General features: G+C 47.0%; 1 protein-coding gene across 1 annotated transcript in view; it reads left to right on the forward strand.

The window, feature by feature from the left end:
* LOC118363913 (catenin alpha-1) overlaps window positions 1-27,587 on the forward strand; it is a 263,089-nt gene that overhangs the window by 144,953 nt on the left and 90,549 nt on the right. The window contains exons 9-10 of the mRNA XM_052487347.1: window positions 2,305-2,385; window positions 2,656-2,808. Coding sequence (XP_052343307.1) covers window positions 2,305-2,385; window positions 2,656-2,808 — 234 coding nt within the window. The remainder of the gene's footprint in view (window positions 1-2,304; window positions 2,386-2,655; window positions 2,809-27,587) is intronic.

The raw sequence follows: 27,587 nt of genomic DNA on the forward strand, positions 1-27,587 counted from the left end.
TCTATCCCACCAGCCTCTCCATCTATCCCACCAGCCTCTCCATCTATCCCACCAGCCTCTCCATCTATCCCACCAGTCTCTCCATCTATCCCACCAGCCTCTCCATCTATCCCACCAGTCTCTCCATCTATCCCACCAGTCTCTCCATCTCCATCTATCCCACCAGCCTCTCCATCTATCCCACCAGCCTCTCCATCTATCCCACCAGTCTCTCCATCTATCCCACCAGCCTCTCCATCTATCCCACCAGTCTCTCCATCTATCCCACCAGCCTCTCCATCTATCCCACCAGTCTCTCCATCTATCCCACCAGCCTCTCCATCTATCCCACCAGTCTCTCCATCTATCCCACCAGCCTCTCCATCTATCCCACCAGTCTCTCCATCTCTCCCACCAGTCTCTCCATCTCTCCCACCAGTCTCTCCATCTATCCCACCAGTCTCTCCATCTCTCCCACCAGTCTCTCCATCTATCCCACCAGTCTCTCCATCTATCCCACCAGTCTCTCCATCTATCCCACCAGCCTCTCCATCTATCCCACCAGTCTCTCCATCTATCCCACCAGTCTCTCCATCTATCCCACCAGTCTCTCCATCTATCCCACCAGTCTCTCCATCTATCCCACCAGTCTCTCCATCTCTCCCACCAGTCTCTCCATCTCTCCCACCAGTCTCTCCATCTCTCCCACCAGCCTCTCCATCTATCCCACCAGTCTCTCCATCTCTCCCACCAGTCTCTCCATCTATCCTACCAAGTTACCTTAGTGTTGTTTTAGCCAGCCTGTTAATATTAGCATCTGATTTGGCTGTGTAGCCTGTTTGCTAACCTGTTAATTTTTAGCGTAGCGTGTGAATGTCTGCAATGTTAGTGTATGCTGATGACAAGCACATCAGTTCAGTGTATTTATTGAGTTCTATTAAAATCCTGCTCCTCTCCTGTAGCCTGTCACTGTCTAGTACTACGACCTTATCTTTTAATGAGGACTTGAACCCCCCTGTATGAGTCCCAAATGGCACCCTATTCCCTACCTAGTGCACTACTTTTGACCGGAGGCCTATGGGCCCTATGTGGGGCATCTCTCTGCAGTCAGGCTGCATTTTAGTTTTTCCATATCACACAACATTTTGAGGTATATATTTTCTCACACCGTGGTAGAGCAGGACTGGTTTGTGACGTCACCTAGCTTGGCGGTCTGCTCTCATTCTCATCTGTTAACCAAGGTTACACTCTATCTGCATCCCAAATGGCGACCCTTATTTTACTGCACTACTACCCTATGGGCCCTGATCAAAAGAAAGGGCACTTCAAAGAGAGCAAGGTGCCATTGGCCATAGGGTCTGGTTAAAAGTAGTGCACTTCAAAAGGGAATAGGGTGCCATTTCTCCATTTGACACTCATTCACAGTGTGAGAAAGAGGGAACGAGAGAGATTCCTTCAGTCTCTGTTGGTATGACGGCTATTACCAGGAGTTTCTCCGGTGCCGTGTTCGCTCATCCTGATCTGAACCTCTTCAACACCCTTAGATAGACCAGAACAGGGAAATAACTAGAGCGTTCCCGTGCAAGGTGATTGTTCGGCCAATTAAAACCTACGGAACATCTAGGCTTGGCGCAGGAATCAATATGAAGACACGTGAAGACACGTTATTACCTTTTAGTTGATATCCTTCCTCAGGGAGTCCCTCAGGAGAAACTCAATGAGTGGGAGAAAGAGGGAGATGGGGAGAAAGAGGGAGATGGGGAGAAAGAGGGAGATGGGGAGAAAGAGGGAGATGGGGAGGAGAGGGAGATGGGGAGAACGAGGGGAGATGGGGAGAACGAGGGGGAGATGGGGAGAACGAGGGAGATGGGGAGAGAACGAGGGGGAGAACGAGGGGGAGAACGAGGGGGAGGGAGGGGGAGAACGAGGGGGAGAACGAGGGGGAGAAAGAGGGAGATGGGGAGAACGAGGGGAGATGGGGAGAACGAGGGGGGAGATGGGGATGGGGAGATGGGGACGAGGGGAGATGGGGAGAAAGAGGGGAGATGGGGAGAACGAGGGGGAGAGATGGGGAGAACGGGGGAGAACGAGGGGGGGAGAGAGGGGGAGAACGAGGGGGAGAACGAGGGGGAGATGTGAAGAAATCTGTACTGTTGTCTATCTTACACTATATCTGTATCTATGGTCCATCTCATATCACTGTCTTGTACAGGCCTGTGATTCATTCCTCAGTGACTTTCAGCCACCTCTTTCCCTTTCTCTCTCTCTGTGTAAATAGTCATTACCAGTCAGTAGGCCTCTCTAACCTTCTCTCTTTCTCTCCAGGCTGGCAAGAAGGACAGGAGTGATGCTCTGAACACTGCCATCGACAGGATGACCAAGAAGACTAGGGACCTTCGCAGACAGGTTGGTACAACTTCCATTTCTTCTCCAAAGACCTCCGCTGACAGGTTGGTCCAACTCCCCCTCTCTTCCTTTCCTCCCTTTCTCCCTTTCTTCCCTTGTTCTCGTTCTCTCTCCGTCCTCCCAGTCCTTCTCCAGAGACCTCCAGAGACAGGTTGGTTTTACAAAATATTTAGTTTCTCTACCAGAGGCTTTCTGTTCTCAGGTACACCTAATATAACTGTCCTGCTGTCTGACTCCCCTTTCTCGCTCTGACTCTCTCCTCCTGTGTAGCTGCGTAAGGCGGTCATGGATCATGTTTCTGACTCGTTCCTGGAGACCAACGTTCCTCTGCTGGTTTTGATCGAAGCAGCAAAGAACGGGAACGAGAAGGAGGTGAAGGAATACGCCCAAGTATTCCGCGAGCACGCCAACAAGCTCATCGAGGTACGTTACCTAAAATTACACCAAACATCTTGGATGTTTTCTTCAAATACTGGAGTTAATTTGTCTACAGAAAATATCATGTGTTGAAGTTAGTGATGGAGGATGGGGACATTACTACACTGGACTCAAATATAAATGCAACAACTTCAAGGTACAGTTCAAATAAGGAAATAAGTTAAATTGGGAATACAGATATGCATCTGTTAGTCACAGATACCTTAAAGGTAGCGACGTGGATCAGAAAACCAGTGAGTTTCTAGTGTGACCACCGTTTGCCTCCTGCAGCGTCTCTTTCGCATAGAGTTGATCGGGATGTTGATTGTGAAGTGTTGTCCCACTCTTCAGTGGCTGTGAAGTTTCTGGACGATGGTGGGAACTGGAGCATGCTGTTGTACACGTCCATCCAGAGCATCCCAAACATGCTCAACGTGTAACAATAAGGCCAATGGAAGAACTGGGGCATTTTTATCTTCCAGGAATTGTGTCCAGATCCTTGAGACATGGGGTCAAGGGGTTATCGTGCTGAAACATGAGGATTGACGGCAGATGAATGGCACGACAATGAGCTTCAGCATCTCGTTACGGGACCTCTGTGCGTTCGGGAGAGGCGAAGGTCGAGAGCCACGCGCCCTCCGAAACACGACCCCGCCAAGCTGCACTGCTTCTTGACACACTGCTCGCTAAACCCAGAAGCCAGCCGTACCAATGTGTCGGAGTGAACACCGTACAACTGGCGACTCGTGTCAGCGTGCATGCGTTCGACCCGCCACAAGGTGTCGCTAGAGTGCGATGTGAGAAGGACATCTCGGCCGGCCAAATTCTTCCCTAATCCGGACGACGTTGGGCCAGACCCTATGGCCTCATGGGTCTCCAGGTCGCGGCCGGCTGTGACACAGCGCGGGATTGACCCCGGGTCTGTAGTGAGGCCTCTAGCACTGCGATGCACCCGGGAGGTCTAGATTGTCCTTATGTCCGGAGCACAAGGTGCACCTGGTCCTTCTGTAGCTCAGTTGGTAGAGCATGGCGCTTGTAACGCCAGGGTAGTGGGTTCGATTCCCGGGACCACCCATACGTAGAATGTATGCACACATGACTGTAAGTCGCTTTGGATAAAAGCGTCTGCTAAATGGCATATATTATATATTACCTGTGTAATGATCATGCTGTTTAATCAGCTTCTTGATATGCCACACCTGGTCAAGTGGATGGATTATCTTGACAAAAGAGAAAAGTTCACTAAACAAATATGTGAATACAATTTGAGAGAAATGAATGTGCATATGGAAAATGTATAATTTTATTTCAGCTCATGAAACTTGGGACCAACATTTTACATGTTGTGTTTTTGTTGTTGTTCAGTATAAATGCTAACTCCGAATAGAAAACCCTAGAGCTTGGCTATGTGGTTGTCTGGTTCCTCCGTGTTCTAGGCCCCTGTCTGGTTCCTCCGAGTTCTAGGCCCCTGTCTGGTTCCTCTGTGTTCTAGGTTCCTCTGTTCTAGGCCCCTGTCTGGTTCCTCTGTGTTCTAGGCCCCTGTCTGGTTCCTCTGTGTTCTAGGCCCCTGTCTGGTTCCTCTGTGTTCTAGGCCCCTGTCTGGTTCCTCTGTGTTCTAGTCCCCTGTCTGGTTCCTCTGTGTTCTAGTCCCCTGTCTGGTTCCTCTGTGTTCTAGGCCCCTGTCTGGTTCCTCTGTGTTCTAGGCCCCTGTCTGGTTCCTCTGTGTTCTAGGCCCCTGTCTGGTTCCTCAGTGTTCTAGGCCCCTGTCTGGTTCCTCTGTGTTCTAGGCCCCTGTCTGGTTCCTCTGTGTTCTAGGCCCCTGTCTGGTTCCTCCGTGTTCTAGGCCCCTGTCTGGTTCCTCCGTGTTCTAGGCCCCTGTCTGGTTCCTCCGTGTTCTAGGCCCCTGTCTGGTTCCTCTGTGTTCTAGGCCCCTGTCTGGTTCCTCTGTGTTCTAGGCCCCTGTCTGGTTCCTCTGTGTTCTAGGCCCCTGTCTGGTTCCTCTGTGTTCTAGGCCCCTGTCTGGTTCCTCTGTGTTCTAGGCCCCTGTCTGGTTCCTCCGTGTTCTAGGCCCCTGTCTGGTTCCTCTGTGTTCTAGGTTCCTCTGTGTTCTAGGCCCCTGTCTGGTTCCTCTGTGTTCTAGGCCCCTGTCTGGTTCCTCTGTGTTCTAGGCCCCTGTCTGGTTCCTCTGTGTTCTAGGCCCCTGTCTGGTTCCTCTGTGTTCTAGGCCCCTGTCTGGTTCCTCTGTGTTCTAGGCCCCTGTCTGGTTCCTCTGTGTTCTAGGCCCCTGTCTGGTTCCTCTGTGTTCTAGGCCCCTGTCTGGTTCCTCTGTGTTCTAGGCCCCTGTCTGGTTCCTCTGTGTTCTAGGCCCCTGTCTGGTTCCTCTGTGTTCTAGGCCCCTGTCTGGTTCCTCTGTGTTCTAGGCCCCTGTCTGGTTCCTCTGTGTTCTAGGCCCCTGTCTGGTTCCTCTGTGTTCTAGGCCCCTGTCTGGTTCCTCTGTGTTCTAGGCCCCTGTCTGGTTCCTCTGTGTTCTAGGCCCCTGTCTGGTTCCTCTGTGTTCTAGGCCCCTGTCTGGTTCCTCAGTGCTCTAGGCCCCTGTCTGGTTCCTCTGTGTTCTAGGCCCCTGTCTGGTTCCTCTGTGTTCTAGGCCCCTGTCTGGTTCCTCTGTGTTCTAGGCCCCTGTCTGGTTCCTCTGTGTTCTAGTCCCCTGTCTGGTTCCTCTGTGTTCTAGGCCCCTGTCTGGTTCCTCTGTGTTCTAGTCCCCTGTCTGGTTCCTCTGTGTTCTAGTCCCCTGTCTGGTTCCTCTGTGTTCTAGTCCCCTGTCTGGTTCCTCTGTGTTCTAGGCCCCTGTCTGGTTCCTCTGTGTTCTAGGCCCCTGTCTGGTTCCTCAGTGCTCTAGGCCCCTGTCTGGTTCCTCTGTGTTCTAGGCCCCTGTCTGGTTCCTCTGTGTTCTAGTCCCCTGTCTGGTTCCTCTGTGTTCTAGTCCCCTGTCTGGTTCCTCTGTGTTCTAGGCCCCTGTCTGGTTCCTCTGTGTTCTAGGCCCCTGTCTGGTTCCTCTGTGTTCTAGGCCCCTGTCTGGTTCCTCTGTGTTCTAGGCCCCTGTCTGGTTCCTCTGTGTTCTAGGCCCCTGTCTGGTTCCTCTGTGTTCTAGGCCCCTGTCTGGTTCCTCTGTGTTCTAGGCCCCTGTCTGGTTTCTCTGTGTTCTAGGCCCCTGTCTGGTTTCTCTGTGTTCTAGGCCCCTGTCTGGTTCCTCTGTGTTCTAGGCCCCTGTCTGGTTCCTCTGTGTTCTAGGCTGCTGTGCCCAAGGTAGAAGGAGCTAGGATCAGCTTGCCCCCCAAATCTCAACCGTAACCCTTTTTTGGAAAGAAACACATCACATCTCAATTCATGTTCCAGCTGCATGGTTCATCTTGGAACATTTTATTTTTAAAACTCCCTCGTCGTTGTTGTTGGTTTTTTTTTACACTGACTATACAAAACATTGTGCCATTCGGTGGGTGAACGGGCGGGACAAAAGATTGAAGTGCCTTTAAACAGGGTATATGGTAGTAGGTTCCAGGCTCACCGGTTTGTGTGAAGAACTGCAACGCTGCTGGGTTTTTTCACGCTCAACATTTTCTCGTGTGTATCATGAATGGTCCACCACCCAAAAGGACATCCAGCCAACTTCACACAACTTGTGGGAAGCACTGGAGTCAACATGGGCCAGCATCCCTGTGGAACACTTTTGACACATTGTAGAGTCGACGCCCCGAAGAATTTAAGCTGTTCCGAGGGCGAAAGGGGGGTGCAATTCAATATTAGGAAGGTGTTCCTGATGTTTGATATACTCGGTGTATGTTGGGAACAGAACAATAGATGATAGGCCAGTAGCTAGCACCCAGTCTAAACAAATCCCCTGTTATGCTGCTGGGTTGCAGCGCTGTATAAAGCTGCAGTGTGTGTGTGTGTGTGTGTGTTGTAATTCATTCAAAAAGGTATTTGCCATGGTATAGCCTAGCTGAACATTACACCGACATAGTCCTCTCTATATATACACGCACACCCACACGCCTTTGCAGACTGCTTGTCGGATTCGGTCTTTTACGATTATTAAATGTCACACTGTGTGATGTTAAACCATTTAAATCTTGATCAACCTGGTCATTTTTTTTATTTTTAATTTTTTGCTTCAGTTCTGAGCACCAACGGTCACATTCTGCGTATCGCTTGACGTCTACCGCAGCGGTGGATCTGAGCACCAACAGTTTATACATCACTCTGAGCACCAACAGTTTATACATCACTCTGAGCACCAACAGTTTATACATCACTCTGAGCACCAACAGTTTATACATCACTCTGAGCACCAACAGTTTATACATCACTCTGAGCACCAACAGTTTATACATCACTCTGAGCACCAACAGTTTATACATCACTCTGAGCACCAACAGTTTATACATCACTCTGAGCACCAACAGTTTATACATCACTCTGAGCACCAACAGTTTATACATCACTCTGAGCACCAACAGTTTATACATCACTCTGAGCACCAACAGTTTATACATCACTCTGAGCACCAACAGTTTATACATCACTCTGAGCATCAACAGTTTATACATCACTCTGAGCACCAACAGTTTATACATCACTCTGAGCACCAACAGTTTATACATCATCACATCACTGAGCACCAACAGTTTATACATCACTCTGAGCACCAACAGTTTATACATCACTCTGAGCACCAACAGTTTATACATCACTCTGAGCACCAACAGTTTATACATCACTCTGAGCACCAACAGTTTATACATCACTCTGAGCACCAACAGTTTATACATCACTGAGCACCAACAGTTTATACATCACTGAGCACCAACAGTTTATACATCACTCTGAGCACCAACAGTTTATACATCACTCTGAGCACCAACAGTTTATACATCACTCTGAGCACCAACAGTTTATACATCACTCTGAGCACCAACAGTTTATACATCACTCTGAGCACCAACAGTTTATACATCACTCTGAGCACCAACAGTTTATATTATTTCATTTGGTGATTTTTCTGCATTTTTCAGGAAGCTTTGATTTTCAGATGAAAAGATCATCAAGGGAAGTTGTTGTTGTTGTTGTTGTTGCACAGCATGTAAACATTTAAAATCAAACTATTATAGTAATCTGACTTCATCGTATTGTTTGAGTGTGTACTCAGTGCCGTCCGTGTTCCTATTGGTCAGTCACCGGGATCGGCTCAGAACACGATAAAGACTCGACGTCTCGACGACACCACTAGAACTTTGCCAGAGCCTACAACCAAACGCAGAGGTATTTCACCGGCAGACCTCTAGACCCTGTCGCACTGAAAGAGCTGTCTGGGACGGTAAAACCCTGGCATAAGTACGGCTAAAATCATACAGTCTGCAAAGGCCTTTATGTCAACAGGCTTAAGCTTTCTGGAAGCGGCTGCAGCATCAATCTGATGTTGTGGTCCCATTTGGTGCCCTATTCCCTATTTAGTGCCCTACTTTTGACCAGGGCCCGTAAGGACAAGTGCACTGTATTGACAATAGGTTGCCATTTGGGCCTCAGCCATGGCGTTGTGGATTGAGCCGTCAGACGACAGAAAGACAAACACTTTGTCTTATCAGTATGGCTGGTCACAGCTGCGGAGCCCACTTTAAGCCTCCCTTTGCTTTCCCCAACCTCCCCCTGCCTGACAAGGTTAAGTGGTGCCTCAGGGGACAGGGATTCATTGTCTCAACAGTTTGATCTCCATCTACCTACAACTTATTGACAGACTGAGACCGGCACAGGAACAAAATTACCTCTTTCCCCCGCTGTCCACCAACCGGTGGGTTGTGTTCTGAGTGCCACAGTGATATTCAGACAGATATATTTAGTTTTAAAGCGGGCCCTTTTTGCATCACCCTCTTTCTTGAACGCCCCCCGCCATCCCTCTTTCTCTCGCTCACTCATTAGTTCTCTCTCATGCTCGCTCGCTCGCCCTCTCTCAATTCAATTAGAAGGGTGTTTTTTGGCATTGGTAATGGCGTTGGTAACATACTTGCTTTGGCAAGATAAACATACATTGAAATAATAAAGTAAACAAACCAAAATGTACATTTCAGTCTAATGTTTCAAAAGTATAGACATTCAAAATGTTGTCAGCTATGTACAGTTTCTATTGGCTCATCCACCTGGATGACACAGCTTTTTATTTTGTTAAATTCTGCATACATGTTTTGTTCACAGTAGTTACATAGCAAAAATTTAAGTAATTCTGATATTTTCATAAATACAAAAGTATGTGGACACCTCTTCAAAACGGGTGGATTCTGATATTTCAGCCACATCTGTTGCTGACAGGTTTAATTAAATCGACCACACAGCCATGCAATCTCCATAGACAAAACATTGACAATAGAATGGCCTCACTGAAGAACTTGAAACTTTCAAGGATGCCACTTTTCCAACAAGTCAGTTCACCACATTTGTGCCCTGCTAGAGCTGCCCCCGGTCAACTGTAAGTGCAGTTATCGTGAAGTGGAAACGTCTGTCCTCGGTTGCAACACTCACTACAGAGTTCCAATCTGCCTATGGAAGCAACGTCAGCACAATAGCTGTTCGTCGGAAGATTCATGAAATGGGTTTCCATGGCAGAGCAGCAGCACACAAGCAATGTTCCAACATCTAGTGGAAAGCCTTCCCAGAAGAGTGGAGGCTGCCCACCCCTCAGCTACTCTCTCCATCCCACTTCTCTCTGTAAACCCCACCCCTCAGCTACCCTGTCCATCCTACCTCTCTCTGTAAACCCCACCCCTCAGCTACTCTGTCCATCCCACCTCTCTCTGTAAACCCCACCCCTCAGCTACTCTGTCCATCCCACCTCTCTCTGTAAACCCCACCCCTCAGCTACCCTGTCCATCCCACCTCTCTCTGTAAACCCCACCCCTCAGCTACTCTGTCCAGCCCACCTCTCCATGTAAACCCCACCCCTCAGCTACTCTGTCCATCCCACCTCTCTCTGTAAACCCCACCCCTCAGCTACTCTCTCCATCCCACTTCTCTCTGTAAACCCCACCCCTCAGCTACCCTGTCCATCCTACCTCTCTCTGTAAACCCCACCCCTCAGCTACTCTGTCCATCCCACCTCTCTCTGTAAACCCCACCCCTCAGCTACTCTGTCCATCCCACCTCTCTCTGTAAACCCCACCCCTCAGCTACCCTGTCCATCCCACCTCTCTCTGTAAACCCCACCCCTCAGCTACTCTGTCCAGCCCACCTCTCCATGTAAACCCCACCCCTCAGCTACTCTGTCCATCCCACCTCTCTCTGTAAACCCCACCCCTCAGCTACTCTGTCCATCCCACCTCTCTCTGTAAACCCCACCCCTCAGCTGCCCTGTCCATCCCACCTCTCTCTGTAAACCCCACCCCTCAGCTACCCTGTCCATCCCACCTCTCCCTGTAAACCCCACCCCTCAGCTACTCTGTCCATCCCACCTCTCTCTGTAAACCCCACCCCTCAGCTACCCTGTCCATCCCACCTCTCTGTAAACCCCACCCCTCAGCTACCCTGTCCATCCCACCTCTCTCTGTAAACCCCACCCCTCAGCTACCCTGTCCATCCCACCTCTCCCTGTAAACCCCACCCCTCAGCTACTCTGTCCATCCCACCTCTCTCTGTAAACCCCACCCCTCAGCTACCCTGTCCATCCCACCTCTCTCTGTAAACCCCACCCCTCAGCTACCCTGTCCATCCCACCTCTCTCTGTAAACCCCACCCCTCAGCTACCCTGTCCATCCCACCTCTCTCTGTAAACCCCACCCCTCAGCTACTCTGTCCATCCCACCTCTCTCTGTAAACCCCACCCCTCAGCTACCCTGTCCATCCCACCTCTCTCTGTAAACCCCACCCCTCAGCTACCCTGTCCATCCCACCTCTCTCTGTAAACCCCACCCCTCAGCTACCCTGTCCATCCCACCTCTCTCTGTAAACCCCACCCCTCAGCTACCCTGTCCATCCCACCTCTCTCTGTAAACCCCACCCCTCAGCTACCCTGTCCATCCCACCTCTCTCTGTAAACCCCACCCCTCAGCTACTCTGTCCATCCCACCTCTCCCTTTATGTTTCACATAAATTCTGAACCTGTCTAATCACATCGTATCTACATATTGTAAGTTAATGGTAAATAGTATTATTTTGTTGTTTGACTATAGTCCAAATCTCCCAATAGGGCTGTTTTGTGGGACTAATTTTAGATGTGACTTATTTGATCCATTCTTGAACCTGTGACCAGAAACGAGCTACACAGTGGCAATACAAAATGCAGTGATCTAGTGATTCTCTTCGTAGCAAAAATCTGCAGAGCTGAGATGGTTGTATGCCACACGTGTAACATTCTATTTGTGGCGATTTATTTTTGCCCATCTTAAAGGGTAAACAAGTTAGGTACCTTCTCCCCATTCTACTTGTCTCCTCTGTTTGTTTGTTTTGTGTGTGATAATGCTGCAGTCAGTTGGGTGTAATTTTAGATGGAGCAAACATTTCTATGTGTTTGTGAACTTCAAATGTGACAACTCCACCAACTCCCATACCTCAACTGGAATGCCATCCAGCCCTGTAGTTTTTCTCCCTAGCCTAAAGGCTTTCATTGCATCAAGAAGTTACTCTGCAATTTCTCTCACATAAGTTTTTCTGTACGGCTGTTCGTTTTACACTTATTATTATTATTAGGGGAAGATTCCTTACAGTTAAGTTAGTGGAAATGGAGGAGACTCAAAAGAGAACTTATGCTTAAAGGACTGTGCTTCCCCTTTCAGTTTTATTTGGTGAATCATAGATAAATATATATATATATGTGTGTGTGTGTGTGTGTGTGTGTGTGTGTATATATGTGTATATGTAGTGTGGCATACAACCATCTCAGCTCTGCAGATTTTGCTACGAAGAGAATCACTAGATCACTGCATTTTGTATTGCCACTGTGTAGCTCATTTCAGGTCAAAAGGTTCAGGAATGGATCAAATAAGTCACATCTAAAATGAGTCCTACAAAACAGCCCTGTTGGGAGATGTATATATGCTTTGATTAAATGTCCAATAACCTCGCCCACGTGGAAATGCTGTCAGAGTTATGTGGATGCTGATTATTTGATGGTCAGACCGCGTTCTTCCACCTCCAACACTTGTATTTATTTTACTGTTGGCGCCGGATGATACAATTACAGTAGTCAAGTCCGCTCACTTGATTAAGCCTCGATGTCTGTCTCACGAGGTCGTTTTTTTCAGCCTACATGCAGCCGCTAGTTCTAATGTTTCCACCATCTTTATTATTTCCCCAAGTGCATGATGGGGGATTTCCTTTACGATCCACTGGGGGGGGTTGTGTATTTAAAAAAGGTACAATATCCTGTTGCTTTGAGTTCCATTGATTAATAGGTATAATTTCAAAGGAGGTGGATCGTCATTATTTGTACCATTTTTATAGGTTAATGAGCCAAATATGTTGTCAAATAGCATATTTTAAAACGATCTACAGTTTCCACATTCTGATAAACTATTCTATTTTATTTTATTTTATTGTTGCCCATGACAGAGATGTCTCACTTCCAATCCCTTTTCCAGACAACCTCATCTGTAATTATACAGTGAGTTTCGAATAAACAATAAGATATTATATTCCTTTTAGCCAGGTAGTCTTTTTTTTAAATAATCTGCTATAAGCCATTACAATGATCAACTAGCTATACTTATTTCACCACTTACCATAATGAAGTTTTGTTGATCCTTACCATGAAATAGGCCTTAATACCAAAAAGTCCCATCATAATCAACATCTCAGACACCCTGAATGTATCCAGACTTACCAATACCAGCAGAGTCTCTGAGTGACATCTATCCGTGTAGCTGTACCATTTTAATATATGTCCTGCGAAAAGCCTCCCCCTTTCCTTAGAAAAGGGGGTGTTGTCCCTGATGCCATCCTACCACACCCCCCTGTACCCGTAACGCTCCTTTAGCATCCTAAACACACCTTCAACTGCAGATGGGTGTGGTCCAGGTAAGAAATGAAGACTGTTCAGTGCTGACACCTCTCAAGCCCCTAGACAAGAACCCTATAAGCCTTAGGCTTATGACCACAAGAGGAGCATCCTCTTAAAGAAATTAGACACAAAACAAATGGAAAAGGGGGGGGGGGAGAGAAACAGAGTAAAAAGAAAATGGAGAAATGTAGTACTGAGGATCAATGTTCCCTCTAAGCTGCGTTTGCAGTAGCCACAGAAATATCAGCCAATGAGACTCAACAAGATTAAACTTCACTCCACTTTCTGGAGGTCACCAACCGGTTGATCTCCTTCTCCGGAGTATTTCCAGGCTCTTGCTGATTGGTGCACAAGATTCAGTTGCCATGCCAACTGTTGCCGTTTCAAACCATTTTCATGTGTCTGAAGGTACAATCCAGGCCTCAACCGTTGGCCAATCAGATGACTCTGATGACAGTTTCTGCAGTAACGTAGCGGGCATAAAATAAAACTTCAGCGAAGTTGATACTGTGAGATTTCAAAATGTTTAAAGCCATGTCTAGAGCGAGACTGTCAACGATGACAGCAAAGAGCTGCTGTTTTTGAGTGAGTTTAAGTTCTTACTCGGCACTCGGCACTGTCAAAACTTTTTTTTTTTTTTGTTTTTTAAGTCATGAAATGTACATTCTTCCTATTTCCACTCAGTGCTACAATCACTTTAGCAGTAATGAATGAGTAGGAAAGTGTATCTATTGGCCTGCGATATTAGCAGCATAACTCAGTGTGACTGGAGTCTCCCCATCAGATAGACTGTGTGTCCTGTTTTGGTCAGTGGAGGAAAGGGAGGGAGGGATGTTGAGTGGTGGACCCTCAGTCAGCTGCTCCCCCCGCCCCCACCCCCCACCCGAGACTGACCAATCAGATGCAGGCACCATCAATCCAGGTAAATCGAAGTATGATAGTAAATCATTGAAATGCTCAGCTGTGCTTCACATGTAATACAATTAATCTATTACCGGTGTGATCATATAGCCTACCTCAAATTTTGAAATATAATTTTTTGTAAATGTCCCGAACAGCAATGCATTGGCAGGTAAATTCAAACAAAGCCAGTACGTGGTGATATTGTATTGGGCCTATAGCTTACAGAACAAACCTCATTGCTACAGTACATTTTTTTTGTCTTGTTAAAAAAAAAAAATCTGAGCGCTAGATCTCGGCTTGCATTTTGACTCAAAGTGATCATGACTCAGAAAATGTTGACCACTTCTAGAGTTTTCCCTGTTAACACTATCAATGTTTCCCTTTACCGTGGCAATTGTGATTGAATCAAATCAATATAAGCCACTTTCAATGCAGCACACCGAAACGCATTGTTTGTTGTAGGCAGAACGCATCAATCGGAGCTGCAGTAGGCCTATATGCAAATAGACCATTTCCTTATATCAGTTTATGCCATTTACTTTGAACTGGACTGTGTTTACAGCATGAGCAGTAGTGAGTAGATGCGCTTGTTTTGAGATCAAAGTGAGAGCTGCATGTGCGCATTTTGTTCATATCCTTTGCTAGTTAGTGAGTTATTAGCCCAGTTATAGATCATTTGATGTCAGCAATAGGGGAGTGATATACTTCCTACAGTAGCATAAAACGTGTAAGTTTCTAGACAGCTTTGAAAAGCATGTCAGGTATTACTTTTTTTTGTCTTGAAGAGGCAGCATTGTATTTTGAGACTGCTTATTCAAGCCTAAGTAGGCAATAGTCGGAGGGTAGCGTAATTTGTCCTTCTCTCTCATTATGGTATGGGATTTTTTTTTTTGTAAAGTGGTTTCTTACATCAAACACACAATTTTCACTCACCTCCTTGTCTGAAGGACAAGAGGATAAACCGGCTTTTTTTTCTTCAGAAGTCTCTTGTTAGGCCTACATTGAAAACCACACTGGCTGCTACTGTAGTCTGAATGGTAGAACAGCTATTTCCATGTTAAAATGTTAGGGGATGCATTTTTCTGCATTGTTTTTTTTGATGGTTGGTCACTCTGGTAGGTAGGTCTACATTATGATCAAACCGCCACAGTAGCCTACTTGGCCACTGTTAAAGCTGTAACGTAAAGAGGGTACATCCTCAGTGTTCACACGTGCTGGAAGTTGCACAGAATTCTTCACAAAATTCAAGCTTGTGCTCAGCAGACCTGAAATTTTGTTCGGTGCCGAAAATAAATAATTAGAGGGAACATTGCTGAGACAAGTACAAAGACAACAGCAAAACGTAGAACATGGTACTAATGACGACATAACTATTTATATCATCATCCACTGTCATCATAATTAAAGTACTCCGCCTATTGTCCATATACAGAGACTTGTTATAGTCTTTGACTTTACAAGCTGGCTGTGGTGGAATTACAACGAAGGAAAGCCATATCGGGCCATTTGGATCCGTTTGCCAAAAGAATACAAATTCAGCAAAAACAGGCCTCACTTTATCCTCCAATCACAATAGAGGAAAGGCCTTGGTTCAGAATGTCAGTTACTGTTGCCGTTAACAGTCCTTCTGTGGCTCAGTTGGTAGAGCATGGCGCTTGTAATGCCAGGGTAGTGGGTTCGATTCCCGGGACCACCCATACGTAGAATGTATGCACACATGACTGTAAGTCGCTTTGGATAAAAGCGTCAGCTAAATGGCATATATTATATTATTATTATTATTAACTATTTAATTTAGCATACCGTTAGTTTGACCCAGTGTTCATTTACCAGCCACTAGCGGACAGATTCAATCGGCCCTGGCGACCATAGACTGATTGCTGATGTGCATCGGCGCGATGTTGAATCATTTCACAGCTTTTAAAAATATATATATCTTATAACCTTATTAAATGAGTCAATCTCTATCAAAATGTTTCGTTCCGATTCACATCGGCTAGGAGAGTAATCACATTATGACAATGTTCAGACTTAAATCTGTACAGTGTTTTAACAATGTACAAATAGTAAGGGTATATAAATAAACCTATGGTTCTGGTAATTTGGATGCCGGGTTCCCCTCCCTGTGGTTCTGGTAACTTGTTAATTGCGGGTTCCCCTCCCTGTGGTTCTGGTAACTTGGATGTCGGTTCCCCTCCCTGTGGTTCTGGTAACTTGGATGTACCCGGAGAGGAATGTTTCTCTGGCATAGAATACACAACAAGCCGACTAGCTAGAGAAACTATTCTACTATAGGCTTGTCAATGTTCTATTCATTTACTCGTCTAAATAAATATTTTATATTTTTTTTAGGGGAGTGACGGAAATGATTCTGGTCGTGGTACGGCGTCAGCTAAATTGACTGCAGCGGTAACACTGGTGCACTATACAGGGGAGGAGGGATCCATTTGGGCCTCCACTGTAAACCAGCGATAGTACTACACATGGTCTTCAATAGTTAATGCACCTTTTCTCATCCTAATGTTTCTGGAGCCGCTCTTCTGCTATGGCAGCCACATCTTACAGCGCACCCTGCCAATATCTAATCAACCAAAATATTTGTCTGTTGGATTTTATTTTATAGCGTTGAAATGCCTCGTTTCCAAAGCAACTACTGTTGCTTTGGAAATGAGGCATTTCAACACTATAGAAGTATGTGGACACCCCTTAAAATTAGTGGATTTGGCTATTTCAGCACACATCCATGCCGTCTCCATAGACAAACATTGGCAGTGGAATGGCCTTACAAAGGAGCTCTCAGGGGCTTTCAACATGGCACCGTCATAGGATGCCACCTTTCCAACAAGTCAGTTCGTCTAGTTTCTGCCCGTGCTAGAGCTGCCCCGGCCAACTGTAAGTTTCCATGGCACACAAGCCTAAGATCACTATGTGCAATGCCAAGCGTTGGCTGTGGTTGGTGTAAAGCTCGCCAATGTTGTACTCTGGAGCAGTGGAAACGCGTTCTCTGTCGTGATGAATCACGCTTCACCGTCTGGCAGTCTGACGGACGAATCTGGGTTTGGCGGATGCCAGGAGAACGCTACCTGCCCCCAATGCATAGTGCCGAATGTAAAGTTCGATGGCGGAATAATGCTCTGGGCCTATTTTTCATGGTTCGGACTAGGCCCCGGGATGCATTTTCAAGGTTTCAAGGGAAATCTTAACACTACAGAATACAATGGCATTCTAGACTTTTCTGTGCTTCCAACTTCATGGCAACATTTTGGTGAAGGCCCTTGTTTCAGCATGGCAATGCCCCCGTGCACAAAGCACAGTCCATACAGAAATGGTTTGAGGTCGGTGAGGAAGAACTTAACTTGCCTGCACAGAGCCCTGACTTTAACCCCATCAAACCTTTGGGATGAATTCGAACAACGACTGCGAGCCAGTCCTTATCGCCCAACATCAATGCCCGACCACACTAATGCTCTTGTGGCCGAATGAACTCAGCAATGTTCCAAAATCTAGTGGAACGTCTTCCCAGAAGAGTGGAGACTGGGGAGGATTTAGTAGGCAGGGGGAGACTGGGGAGGGTTTAGTAGGCAGGGGAGACTGGGGAGGGTTTAGTAGGCAGGGGAGACTGGGGAGGGTTTAGTAGGCAGGGGAGACTGGGGAGGGTTTAGTAGGCAGGGGGAGACTGGGGAGAGTTTAGTAGGCAGGGAGACAGGGGGAGACTGGGAAGGGTTTAGTAGGCAGGGAGACTGGGGAGGGTTTAGTAGGCAGAAATGGGGAGACTGGGGAGGGTTTAGTAGGCAGTGGGAGACTGGGGAGGGTTTAGTAGGCAGGGGGAGACTGGGGAGGGTTTTGTAGGCAGGGGAGACTGGGGAGGGTTTAGTAGGCAGGGAGACTGGGGAGGGTTTAGTAGGCAGGGGAGAGGATGGGGAGGGTTTAGTAGGCAGGGGAGACTGGGGAGGGTTTTGTAGGCAGGGGGAGACTGGGGAGGGTTTTGTAGGCAGGGGGAGACTGGGGAGGGTTTTGTAGGCTAGGGGAGACTGGGGAGGGGTTTGTAGGCAGGGGGAGACTGGGGAGGGTTTTGTAGGCAGGGGAGACTGGGGAGGGTTTTGTAGGCAGGGGAGACTGGGGAGAGTTTAGCAGGCTGGGGGAGACTGGGGAGAGTTTAGCAGGCAGGGAGAGACTGGGGAGAGTTTAGCAGGCTGGGGGAGAGGGGGGACTGGGGAGGGTTTAGTAGGCAGGGGAGACTGGGGAGGGTTTAGTAGGCAGGGAGACTGGGGAGGGTTTAGTAGGCAGGGGAGACTGGGGAGGGTCTAGTAGGCTGGGGGAGAGGGGGGACTGGGGAGGGTTTAGTAGGCGGGGGGACTGGGGAGGGTTTAGTAGGCAGGGGGAGACTGGGGAGGGTTTTGTAGGCAGGGGGAGACTGGGGAGGGTTTGTAGGCAGGGGAGACTGGGGAGGGTCTAGTAGGCTGCGGGAGAGGGGGGGACTGGGGAGGGTTTAGTAGGCAGGGGAGACTGGGGAGGGTTTAGTAGACTGGGAGAGACTGGGGAGAGTTTTGCAGGCAGGGGAGACTGGGGAGAGTTTAGCAGGCAGGGAGAGACTGGGGAGAGTTTAGCAGGCTGGGGGAGAGGGGGGGACTGGGGAGGGTTTAGTAGGCAGGGGAGACTGGGGAGGGTTTAGTAGGCAGGGGAGACTGGGGAGAGTTTAGTAGGCAGGGAGAGACTGGGGAGGGTCTAGTAGGCTGGGGGAGAGGGGGGACTGGGGAGGGTTTAGTAGGCAGGGGAGACTGGGGAGGGTTTAGTAGGCAGGGAGACTGGGGAGGTTTTAGTAGGCAGGGAGACTGGGGAGGGTTTAGTAGGCTGGGAGAGACTGGGGAGAGTTTAGTAGGCTGGGAGAGACTGGGGAGAGTTTAGCAGGCTGGGGGAGAGGGGGACTGGGGAGGGTTTAGTAGGCAGGGGAGACTGGGGAGGGTTTAGCAGGCAGGAGAGACTGGGGAGGGTTTAGCAGGCAGGGAGAGACTGGGGAGGGTTTAGCAGGCTGGGGGAGAGACTGGGGAGGTTTAGTAGGCAGGGATAGACTGGGGAGGTTTAGCAGGCAGGGATAGACTGGGGAGAGTTTAGCAGGCAGGGAGAGACTGGGGAGAGTTTAGGCAGGCAGGGAGACTGGGGAGGGTTTAGTAGGCAGGGAGAGACTGGGGAGAGTTTAGCAGGCAGGGAGAGACTGGGGAGAGTTTAGCAGGCAGGGAGAGACTGGGGAGAGTTTAGCAGGCAGGGAGAGACTGGGGAGAGTTTAGCAGGCAGGGAGAGACTGGGGAGAGTTTAGCAGGCAGGGAGAGACTGGGGAGGGTTTAGCAGGCAGGGAGAGACTGGGGAGAGTTTAGCAGGCAGGGAGAGACTGGGGAGAGTTTAGCAGGCAGGGAGAGACTGGGGAGAGTTTAGCAGGCAGGGAGAGACTGGGGAGAGTTTAGCAGGCAGGGAGAGACTGGGGAGAGTTTAGCAGGCTGGGAGAGACTGGGGAGAGTTTAGCAGGCAGGGAGAGACTGGGGAGAGTTTAGCAGGCAGGGAGAGATATGCTGCTTCCTTCACTGCCTTGAGGTACTTATGCTCTGAATCCAATTTGAACTCTCCTCTCCTGTCTCTATTTAGACATGAAAGACAAATAGACAATTGCTCAGTGAATGTTTGAATAGCTCTGTGGATGGAAGAGGGTGGATTAAATATGCACTGGTTTCTCTCCTCTCTATAATCATGCCAGTAACTACCAGCTAATGGTAGCTAGCAATCCCAAACACATCATATAGGGGGTGCTTATATTTATCGTGTTTCACTGCATGTACAAGGTGTGTGTGTGTGTGTGTGTGTGTGTGTGAGGTGTAATATAGTCATGTATTTTTTAGCATATCCCAACGCCCTTGGAGAGGCGCATCACGGCCAGGGGCGGGCATTATTTACGACAATCCTGTAGCAAGTAGAGTTAAGTGCCTTGCACCAGGGCAGATCGATGTGGGATTCGAACTAGCAACCTTTTGGGTTACTGTCCCAACGCTCCAACCTTTAGGTGTGTGTGTTCATGTTTTTTTTTTTTTTTGTCTGTGTCCAGTATGAAGTTACAGGCATAATGATTTGGATGGGTATCTGCTAGCAGTTACAGTACCATAGACTTCCATTCATTATGCTAACGCTAGTTGGAGACACACAACAAGTTCATCTGATTTTGGGGAAGTCAATAAAGGGCCTCATTGCCAAAATCCCAATGTATCCCTTTAAGCTGCAGAGGGAATAGAGCTGTGATTTGTCACCTTGTGATTTCTTTACCCTGTTCTAGGGGTGAAAAATACCCGGGAACTTTCAATAAATTCCCCGGTCTTCCAGAAATCCAGGTGGGAAGTTTCCCGGAATCAGGAGGGAATATACAGGAATCTGGAATCCTCCAAACAGGAATCTGGAATCCTCCAAACAGGAATCTGGAATCCTCCAAACAGGAATCTGGAATCCTCCAAACAGGAATCTGGAATCCTCCAAATAGGAATCTGGAATCCTCCAAATAGGAATCTGGAATCCTCCAAATAGGAATCTGGAATCCTCCAAACAGGAATCTGGAATCCTCCAAACAGGAATCTGGAATCCTCCAAACAGGAATCTGGAATCCTCCAAACAGGAATCAGGAATCTGGAATCCTCCAAATAGGAATCTGGAATCCTCCAAACAGGAATCTGGAATCCTCCAAATAGGAATCTGGAAACCAGGGAATGTATTGAAAGTTCACGGAATTTTGCAACACGACAATGTATCCCTTTAGGTAAAAAGAGAGGAGATATATTAAAGGCAGTTTACAGCCCTAGACTTGCCACACTGGCAGAGTACAGTAGTTCACCTGTACCACAGAACACATCCAGTGTGCCATCTAGACTCCTTGTCCCTGACTGCCTGCCACCTCAGTAGGCCAGGCAGGGACAGTGTAGGTGTTACTCGTCAGCAGTACAGCCAGGCGACCAGTCACCCAGGAGACCAGTCACCAAGGCAACCAGACAGTAGCATACTCTGTAACCATAGAGATAATGATCTATTTAATCACATGCGAGTGTCTGCAGAACGTCGTAATGACTCGTTTTACATTAAAGTCATTTTATAATCAGAGATGTAGTTTAACTTTAGGAATATTTTAAATGTACACTGAAACAATTCAATAAATGCAACATGTAAAGTGTTGGTCCCATGTTTGAACAGCTGAAATAAAAGATCTCATACACACGAGAGAGAAAAAAAGTATTTAGTTTTGTGCACAAATTTGTTGCACATCCGTGTTAGTGAGCATTTCTCCTTTGACAGATGTGGCATATCAAGAAGCTGATTAAACAGCATGATCATTACACAGGTGCACCTTGTGCTAGAGATGAGGCCACTCTAAAATGTGTAGTTTAGTCACACAACACAATGCCACAGATGTCTCAAGTTTTGAGGGAGTGTACAAATGGCATGTTGACTGCAGGAATGTCCACCAGAGCTAATGGCCGGGTACTCAAGGCTCTATTGTCCTTCCATGAGGTCCTAAGGGCCTGGTACTCAGGGCTCTATTGTCCCTCCATCAGGTCCTAATGGCCTGGTACTCAGGGCTCTATTGTCCCTCCATCAGGGTACTAGTGGCCTGGTACTCAGGGCTCTATTGTCCCTCCATCAGGTCCTAAGGGCCTGGCACTCAGGGCTCTATTGTCCCTCCATCAGGTCCTAATGGCCTGGTACTCAGGGCTCTATTGTCCCTCCATCAGGTCCTAAGGGCCTGGTACTCAGGGCTCTATTGTCCCTCCATCAGGTCCTAAGGGCCTGCTACTCAGGGCTCTATTGTCCCTCTAAACACTGACATCAATGCAAATTCATTAAAATCACATCAAAACAGTATCATGTGCTTAAAACTCACCTTTCTGTGATGATCAATTTGAAGAAAGAAGTTTAACATCAAGGGCAAACTGAGTGTATAACATGGTACTTATGGGTGTTGTTTTCAAAGCCTAACACGAAATGGACAGAGCTTTCTTAAGTTGACGATTCATTCAAAACACCCATATGTATATTAGAGCCGATGCATATTCATAGGCTTAGGAACCCAAGCCCTTAATTAAACAAAAATACTGAATTTAACACTGATTGTACTCTTATACAATACGTAGTCTAACACATTATGCATGGCAGAAAAATATAAAACAAAATCAGATAAAAATATATATATATATGTCTTTGGTCTAGTATATACTCCAAAATGTAAAAACATTTGAATAATCTCCTTTTTGTGGGTGGACTGTATTATGCATACTGGATGGACTGGTTACCTTGTGCTTCGCCCCCGACATGCCTATCTATGAGTCTGGGAGAGAACACATAGCTCTAGTTGATGCTGTCGGTTCATTAAGTCTGCAGGGTGGCATACAATTAGTATAGCCTAGTAATTATATTTTCATAATTAATTGGGTGACACATTACCTTTTTTAGCGATAGAGAATATCTCACCAGCAAGTGTGTCCATCTCTTCCTCCCTCTCCTCTTTTCCTTTCTCTAGTGTGCAGAGAGAGGGGCTTTCAACAGTTTTGTAATGAAATACGTTTTGTCATGATAGCACGTTACTATGGATTTGTTACCAAACAGATTTCACCTGGTTTCCCATATTAAGTACTGGGTAGCTGCAGGAACAGGGGTTGGAGAGCCATACAGAGTTTGAGCAGAATATCATCTGTCTGATGTCTGCCTGACAAGGTAAACATCTGTCGTTCTACCCCTCAAAGACCACTTATCGGTATCCGGTTCACGGAGGACATGCTGTTCTTAGGCCGGCATTGTAAATAAGAACTTGTTCTTTACTGACTTGCCTAGTTAAATAAAGATAAAATAAAATCTAATCTAAAAAAAAAAAAAAAATGAATAAAAAGGTTAAATGATACCTATATATATCTATCGTTAGTTAGTTGGCTAATAATACGTAGAATTTGCCACATTAACTATATGCCAACACAAACTTTCCACCGTTTATTGACTTCACATTGTTAGTTCTACGTCCTCAAACAGTAGTTGATGTTTGGAGTGAAATTAGTGTTATATTTATTTCTCAGCTGCTCATATTAAGCACAGCTCCGTTATTCGAGTACATACGGATTGCATGTCGTCGTCCCCCCCCCCCTCCTGTTTAATGTAAATGAAAAGAAATTGAACATACAGTGGCTCCTCCTATTTGAGATTTGCGTCATACTGCAGCACACCGGGCTTGCCTGCTGCTGCAGCATTCTGTGGCTCGTTATCGAATTGTCAGCCATTTTGTTTTTTAGTTAGTGCTTGTTTCACCAGAGGGCACGGTTGAGAAGCATTGGATTGTCTTCCATATTGGCATTACCAGAGAATTTAAAACCTTTTTTTTTTTATATGTAATAAAGTATATGGGATTGATTTTAAGAAATTTGGCTTAATTTGATTAACATTATGGTGTTTCTGTTCCGAGGAAAAACTAAACCCAACGAAGGCCAACTCATTCTGTTCTGCTGAAATACATGTTCTTCGTATCATAATGTTTGTTTAGACCAGACTAAAATAAATCGGGTATTTATTGTCATGGTGTATATTGAATTGATTTATTGACTTTTGTTTTATGTCGATGTTCCTAAAGCGCCTCAGCAGCTTGACGGCCTGGAGATTCTGAACTTGTTTGTTAATTAGCGGTCAATGCCGTGAGACAGGAAGACTTTTGCATCCGTTTAACCGTTTAACAAAATTGACCTTCCACAGCCCGAACTGTAACTCAGTAAAATCTTCGAAATGTTTTTTTTTTTTTTTTCGTTCAGTATATTTAAGGTGTACAAGTGTAAAGCATATGCTGAGTTATGACTATGGAGAACCACAGACCTGTCTGAGGAGTCAACCAGTCAACCAGTGTACAAAAGGTGGTGTGTAATGTCGGGAGGGTTTGGGAGGTGGTGTGTAGGGAGGGTTTGGGAGGTGGTGTGTAGGGAGGGTTTGGGAGGTGGTGTGTAGGGAGGGTTTGGGAGGTGGTGTGTAGGGAGGGTTTGGGAGGTGGTGTGTAGGGAGGGTTTGGGAGGTGGTGTGTAGGGAGGGGTTGGGAGGTGGTGTGGGAGGGGTTGGGAGGTGGTGTGTAGTGTTGGGAGGTGGGAGGTGGTGTAGTGTGGGGAGGGGTTGGGAGGTGGGTGGTGTGGGAGGGGTTGGGAGTGTGGGAGGGGTTGGGACGTGGTGTGTAGTGTGGGGAGGGGTTGGGAGGTGTGTGTGGGGAGGTGGTGTGTAGTGTGGGGAGGGGTTGGGAGGTGGTGTGTAGTGTGGGGAGGTGGTGTGTAGTGTGGGGAGGGGGTAGGAGGTGGGGGGTAGTGTGGGGAGGGGTTGGGAGGTGGTGTGTAGTGTGGGGGAGGGGTTGGGACGTGGTGTGTAGTGTGTGGGAGGGGTTGGGAGGTGGTGTAGTGTGGGGGGAGTGTGGTGGAGGGGTGGGAGGTGGTTGTAGTGTGGGGAGGTGGTGTGTAGTGTGGGGAGGTGGTGTGTAGTGTGGGGAGGTGGTGTGTAGTGTGGGGAGGTGTTGTGTAGTGTGGGGAGGGGTTGGGAGGTGGGGTTGGGAGGAGGTGGTGTAGTGTGTGGGGAGGGGTTGGGAGGTGTGTAGTGTGGGGAGGGGTTGGGAGGTGGTGTGTAGTGGGGTTGGGAGGTGTAGTGTGGGGAGGGGTTGGGAGGTGTGTGTGTAGGGTGGGGAGGTGGTGTGTAGTGTGGGGAGGTGGTGTGTAGTGTGGGGAGGTGGTGTGTAGTGTGGGGAGGTGGTGTGTAGTGTGGGGAGGTGCGTGAACACCTTTTCAAATGAGTGGATTTTGGCTATTTCAGCCACACCCGCTGCAGACAGGTGTATAAAATCGAGCACACAGCAATGAAATCTCCAAAGGCTAAAACTGGCAGTAGAATGCCCTTACTGAAGAGTTCAGTGACTTTCAACGTGGCACCGTCATAGGATGCCACCTTTCAAACGATTCAGTCAGTCACATTTCTGCTCTGTTGTGGCTGCCCCGGTCAACTGTAAGTGCGGTTATTGTGAAGTGGAGACGCCTAGGAGCAACAATGGCTCAGCTGTGAAGTAATACGCCACACGAGCTCACAGAATGGGACTGCAGAGTGCTGAAGCCCGTTAAAATTTTCTGTACTCACTCTGTTGCAACACTCACTTCAGAGTTCCAAACTGCCTCTGGAGCAACGTCAGCACAAGAACTGTTTTGTTCGGAGCTCCATGGCCGAGCCGCCACACACACAGAAAACGTTTGACCTCTGATATTGCCAACAAAGGGTATATAACAAAGTATTGAGAAACTTTTGTTATTGACCAAATACTTATTTTCCACCATAATTTGCAAATAAATTCATAATAAATCCTACAATGTGATTTTTTTTTTGTCTGTCATAGTTGAAGTGTACCTATGATGAAAATGACATGCCTCATCTTTTTAAGTGGGAGAACTTGCACAATTGGTGGCTGACTAAATACTTTCTTGCCCCACTGTATATCCGCCATGTTGTCAACATTAGTCAGAATAGCGTTATAAATATTCACTTACCTTTGATGAACTTTATCAGAATGCACTCCCAGGAATCCCAGTTCCACAAATGTTCTATTTGATAATGTCCATTTATGTCAAAATAGCTCCTTTTGTTCGCATGTTCAGTCCAGTAATCCACATTCATGAAGCGCGTTCACTAGTTTCAGACAAAGTCAAAAATGTTCCGTTACAGTACGTAGAAACATGTCAAATGATGTATGGAATCATTCTTTAGGATGTTTTTAACATAAATCTTCAATAATGTTCCAACCGGAGAATTCCTTTTGTCTTCAGAAAGGAAGTGGAACGCAGCTACCTTTCACGTAGAGTCGACGGAAACATTCCGAACCCCTTTGGTAGCACGAGAGGGGGCCAGAGATGATAATTCTCTTCCCTATGCTAGTGAAGATTTTGTAGTCTTCCCTCAAATTCCTCAGATCGCCTAAAAAGTTTGTTAAACCCTACGGCGTCAATATTGGAGTAGTTTGCCAGAATCATGAGCAGGGGGGGAGGTGAAGTCATGGACACGGGCTCCTAGGTGACAGTGGACCTTGGTCAGTCCACAGATCGCAGGCTTGCTAAAATCTCTCACCATCGAGCTTCCCACAATGATGGTGGTTGTGGTGGAATCGGATGGGGACGTGACCTGCTGAACTGTAGTCGCCATAGGGGAGGGTGCCACTGGGTTGCCTGTTGGTATACATCCAGGATCCGTGCTGACTCTCGGGGCTCAAGCGGGGAAAAGCTGTTTTGACAGCTGCATCAGCTCTTCACAGATAGATGAAGGGTGGCCAGACTGCCTCCCTGATCTCCTACACCTTGCAAGTGGCCAGTCTCCCATGGGCTGCGGAGTTGAGCTTAACGTCTGTCCATTGGATTTGGACAGTTCAATACTGCCTGACTCATGGACAGCTTTGCTATAGGAGGAATTAAAACTAAAGATTTGGTTTGCCTGTGTTACATCAAGGTTGGTGTACTTAGAATGGAGGTTATCCTTTTCTCTTATCTAACAGCCAGAGAATCTGTTCCCCCCCCCCCACGATGCTTTAGGGCAGACAAACGCCTGTTCATTTTTCAGGTCTACCTTGTCTTAATTTGACCGACCTGCTCGATTCGGTCTTATGTAGCAGAAAAAATATATTTTTACATTGGATAAAAGTAGAGACTCAAGAAAATTGTATATGCAGCTGCAGTTGAGGAACACTGGGAAAGTAATTCTGCTTTGAAAGTTGATAAACTTGTAACCTCACTTTTAAGAAGTTGGCCCTTGAATGTTTTGGTACCTACTGGAGAGCTCTTCTTTGTTTGTCTACACCCATACAGCATTGTTAACACCCTCTCTTAAGCTTTAGCCCCACCCATCTACCCACAATATTATTATTATTATATTATTATTATATCTCTTTAAGGATTCACAACACATCTTTGTAGTCCGATTGGCCGTAAGTAAATTGAGTGTTTGGTGCTCGGCGCGTCCCGGACGCTCTGGCCAAAAAGTAAGGTTGATCTGAGCTTTCTGACTTAACAGCAGTCAAGCACCCAAGCTAATTAGCTACCGTTGGCTAGCTTGCTAGCTATGTCCAGACATAAATGAGAGAACAATTCACTCTATCCATTTTACTCGCCCTTGCAGAGCTTGATTAGGCTGTTTTCATGTTATCCAGAGTGTTGGTGACTGTAACTGTGCCGCTTACAACAATTTAATTATGCTTTTTTTGCCAATGTTTATTGACACCGACCATATTCAACAGGTGCTGAGTGTTCGTAAGTTCATCAGTTATTCTGCACTCTGGCACATTCAGACGTGAGTGGTCTGAAATCGGAGTAGATCGCCAGAGCGAATTTAACAGCTACATCTATCGACAGTTGTTGCAGTGACATCATAAACATTCTATTGAGATATTTACTTGCACAGTGGAATCTTTTGTTTAGAGATGTAGCTAGCTAGCTATACAATGAACAGCAATGCCAACTCATAACGAATCTGCAGGTAGCTAACCAACCAGGTTCAACGTTAGATAGCTACCATTAGGCTATAACTAGCAATGCAAAAGGCTCTGAGATACAAATAATATTACTACACTGATCATACACGTAACGTGAACTAGCCAACCAGTTGTTCTCTTTTCGACTTGTCTGCATAAATGCAATCAAACCCCAGAATATTCTCCATCTCCTTAGCTATCATACTCAATTTCAAAACTTGGTCCTCCAGAAGGTGGAGAGCAACACTTTTGCAGTTCTACTACGTGATATCTTTATTAAAATCTGTGTTAGAAAGGATTACCTACAGATACTGA

The sequence above is a fragment of the Oncorhynchus keta genome, chromosome 30, assembly GCF_023373465.1.
Source record: "Oncorhynchus keta strain PuntledgeMale-10-30-2019 chromosome 30, Oket_V2, whole genome shotgun sequence".
In the NCBI taxonomy this organism is placed as follows: domain Eukaryota; kingdom Metazoa; phylum Chordata; class Actinopteri; order Salmoniformes; family Salmonidae; genus Oncorhynchus; species Oncorhynchus keta.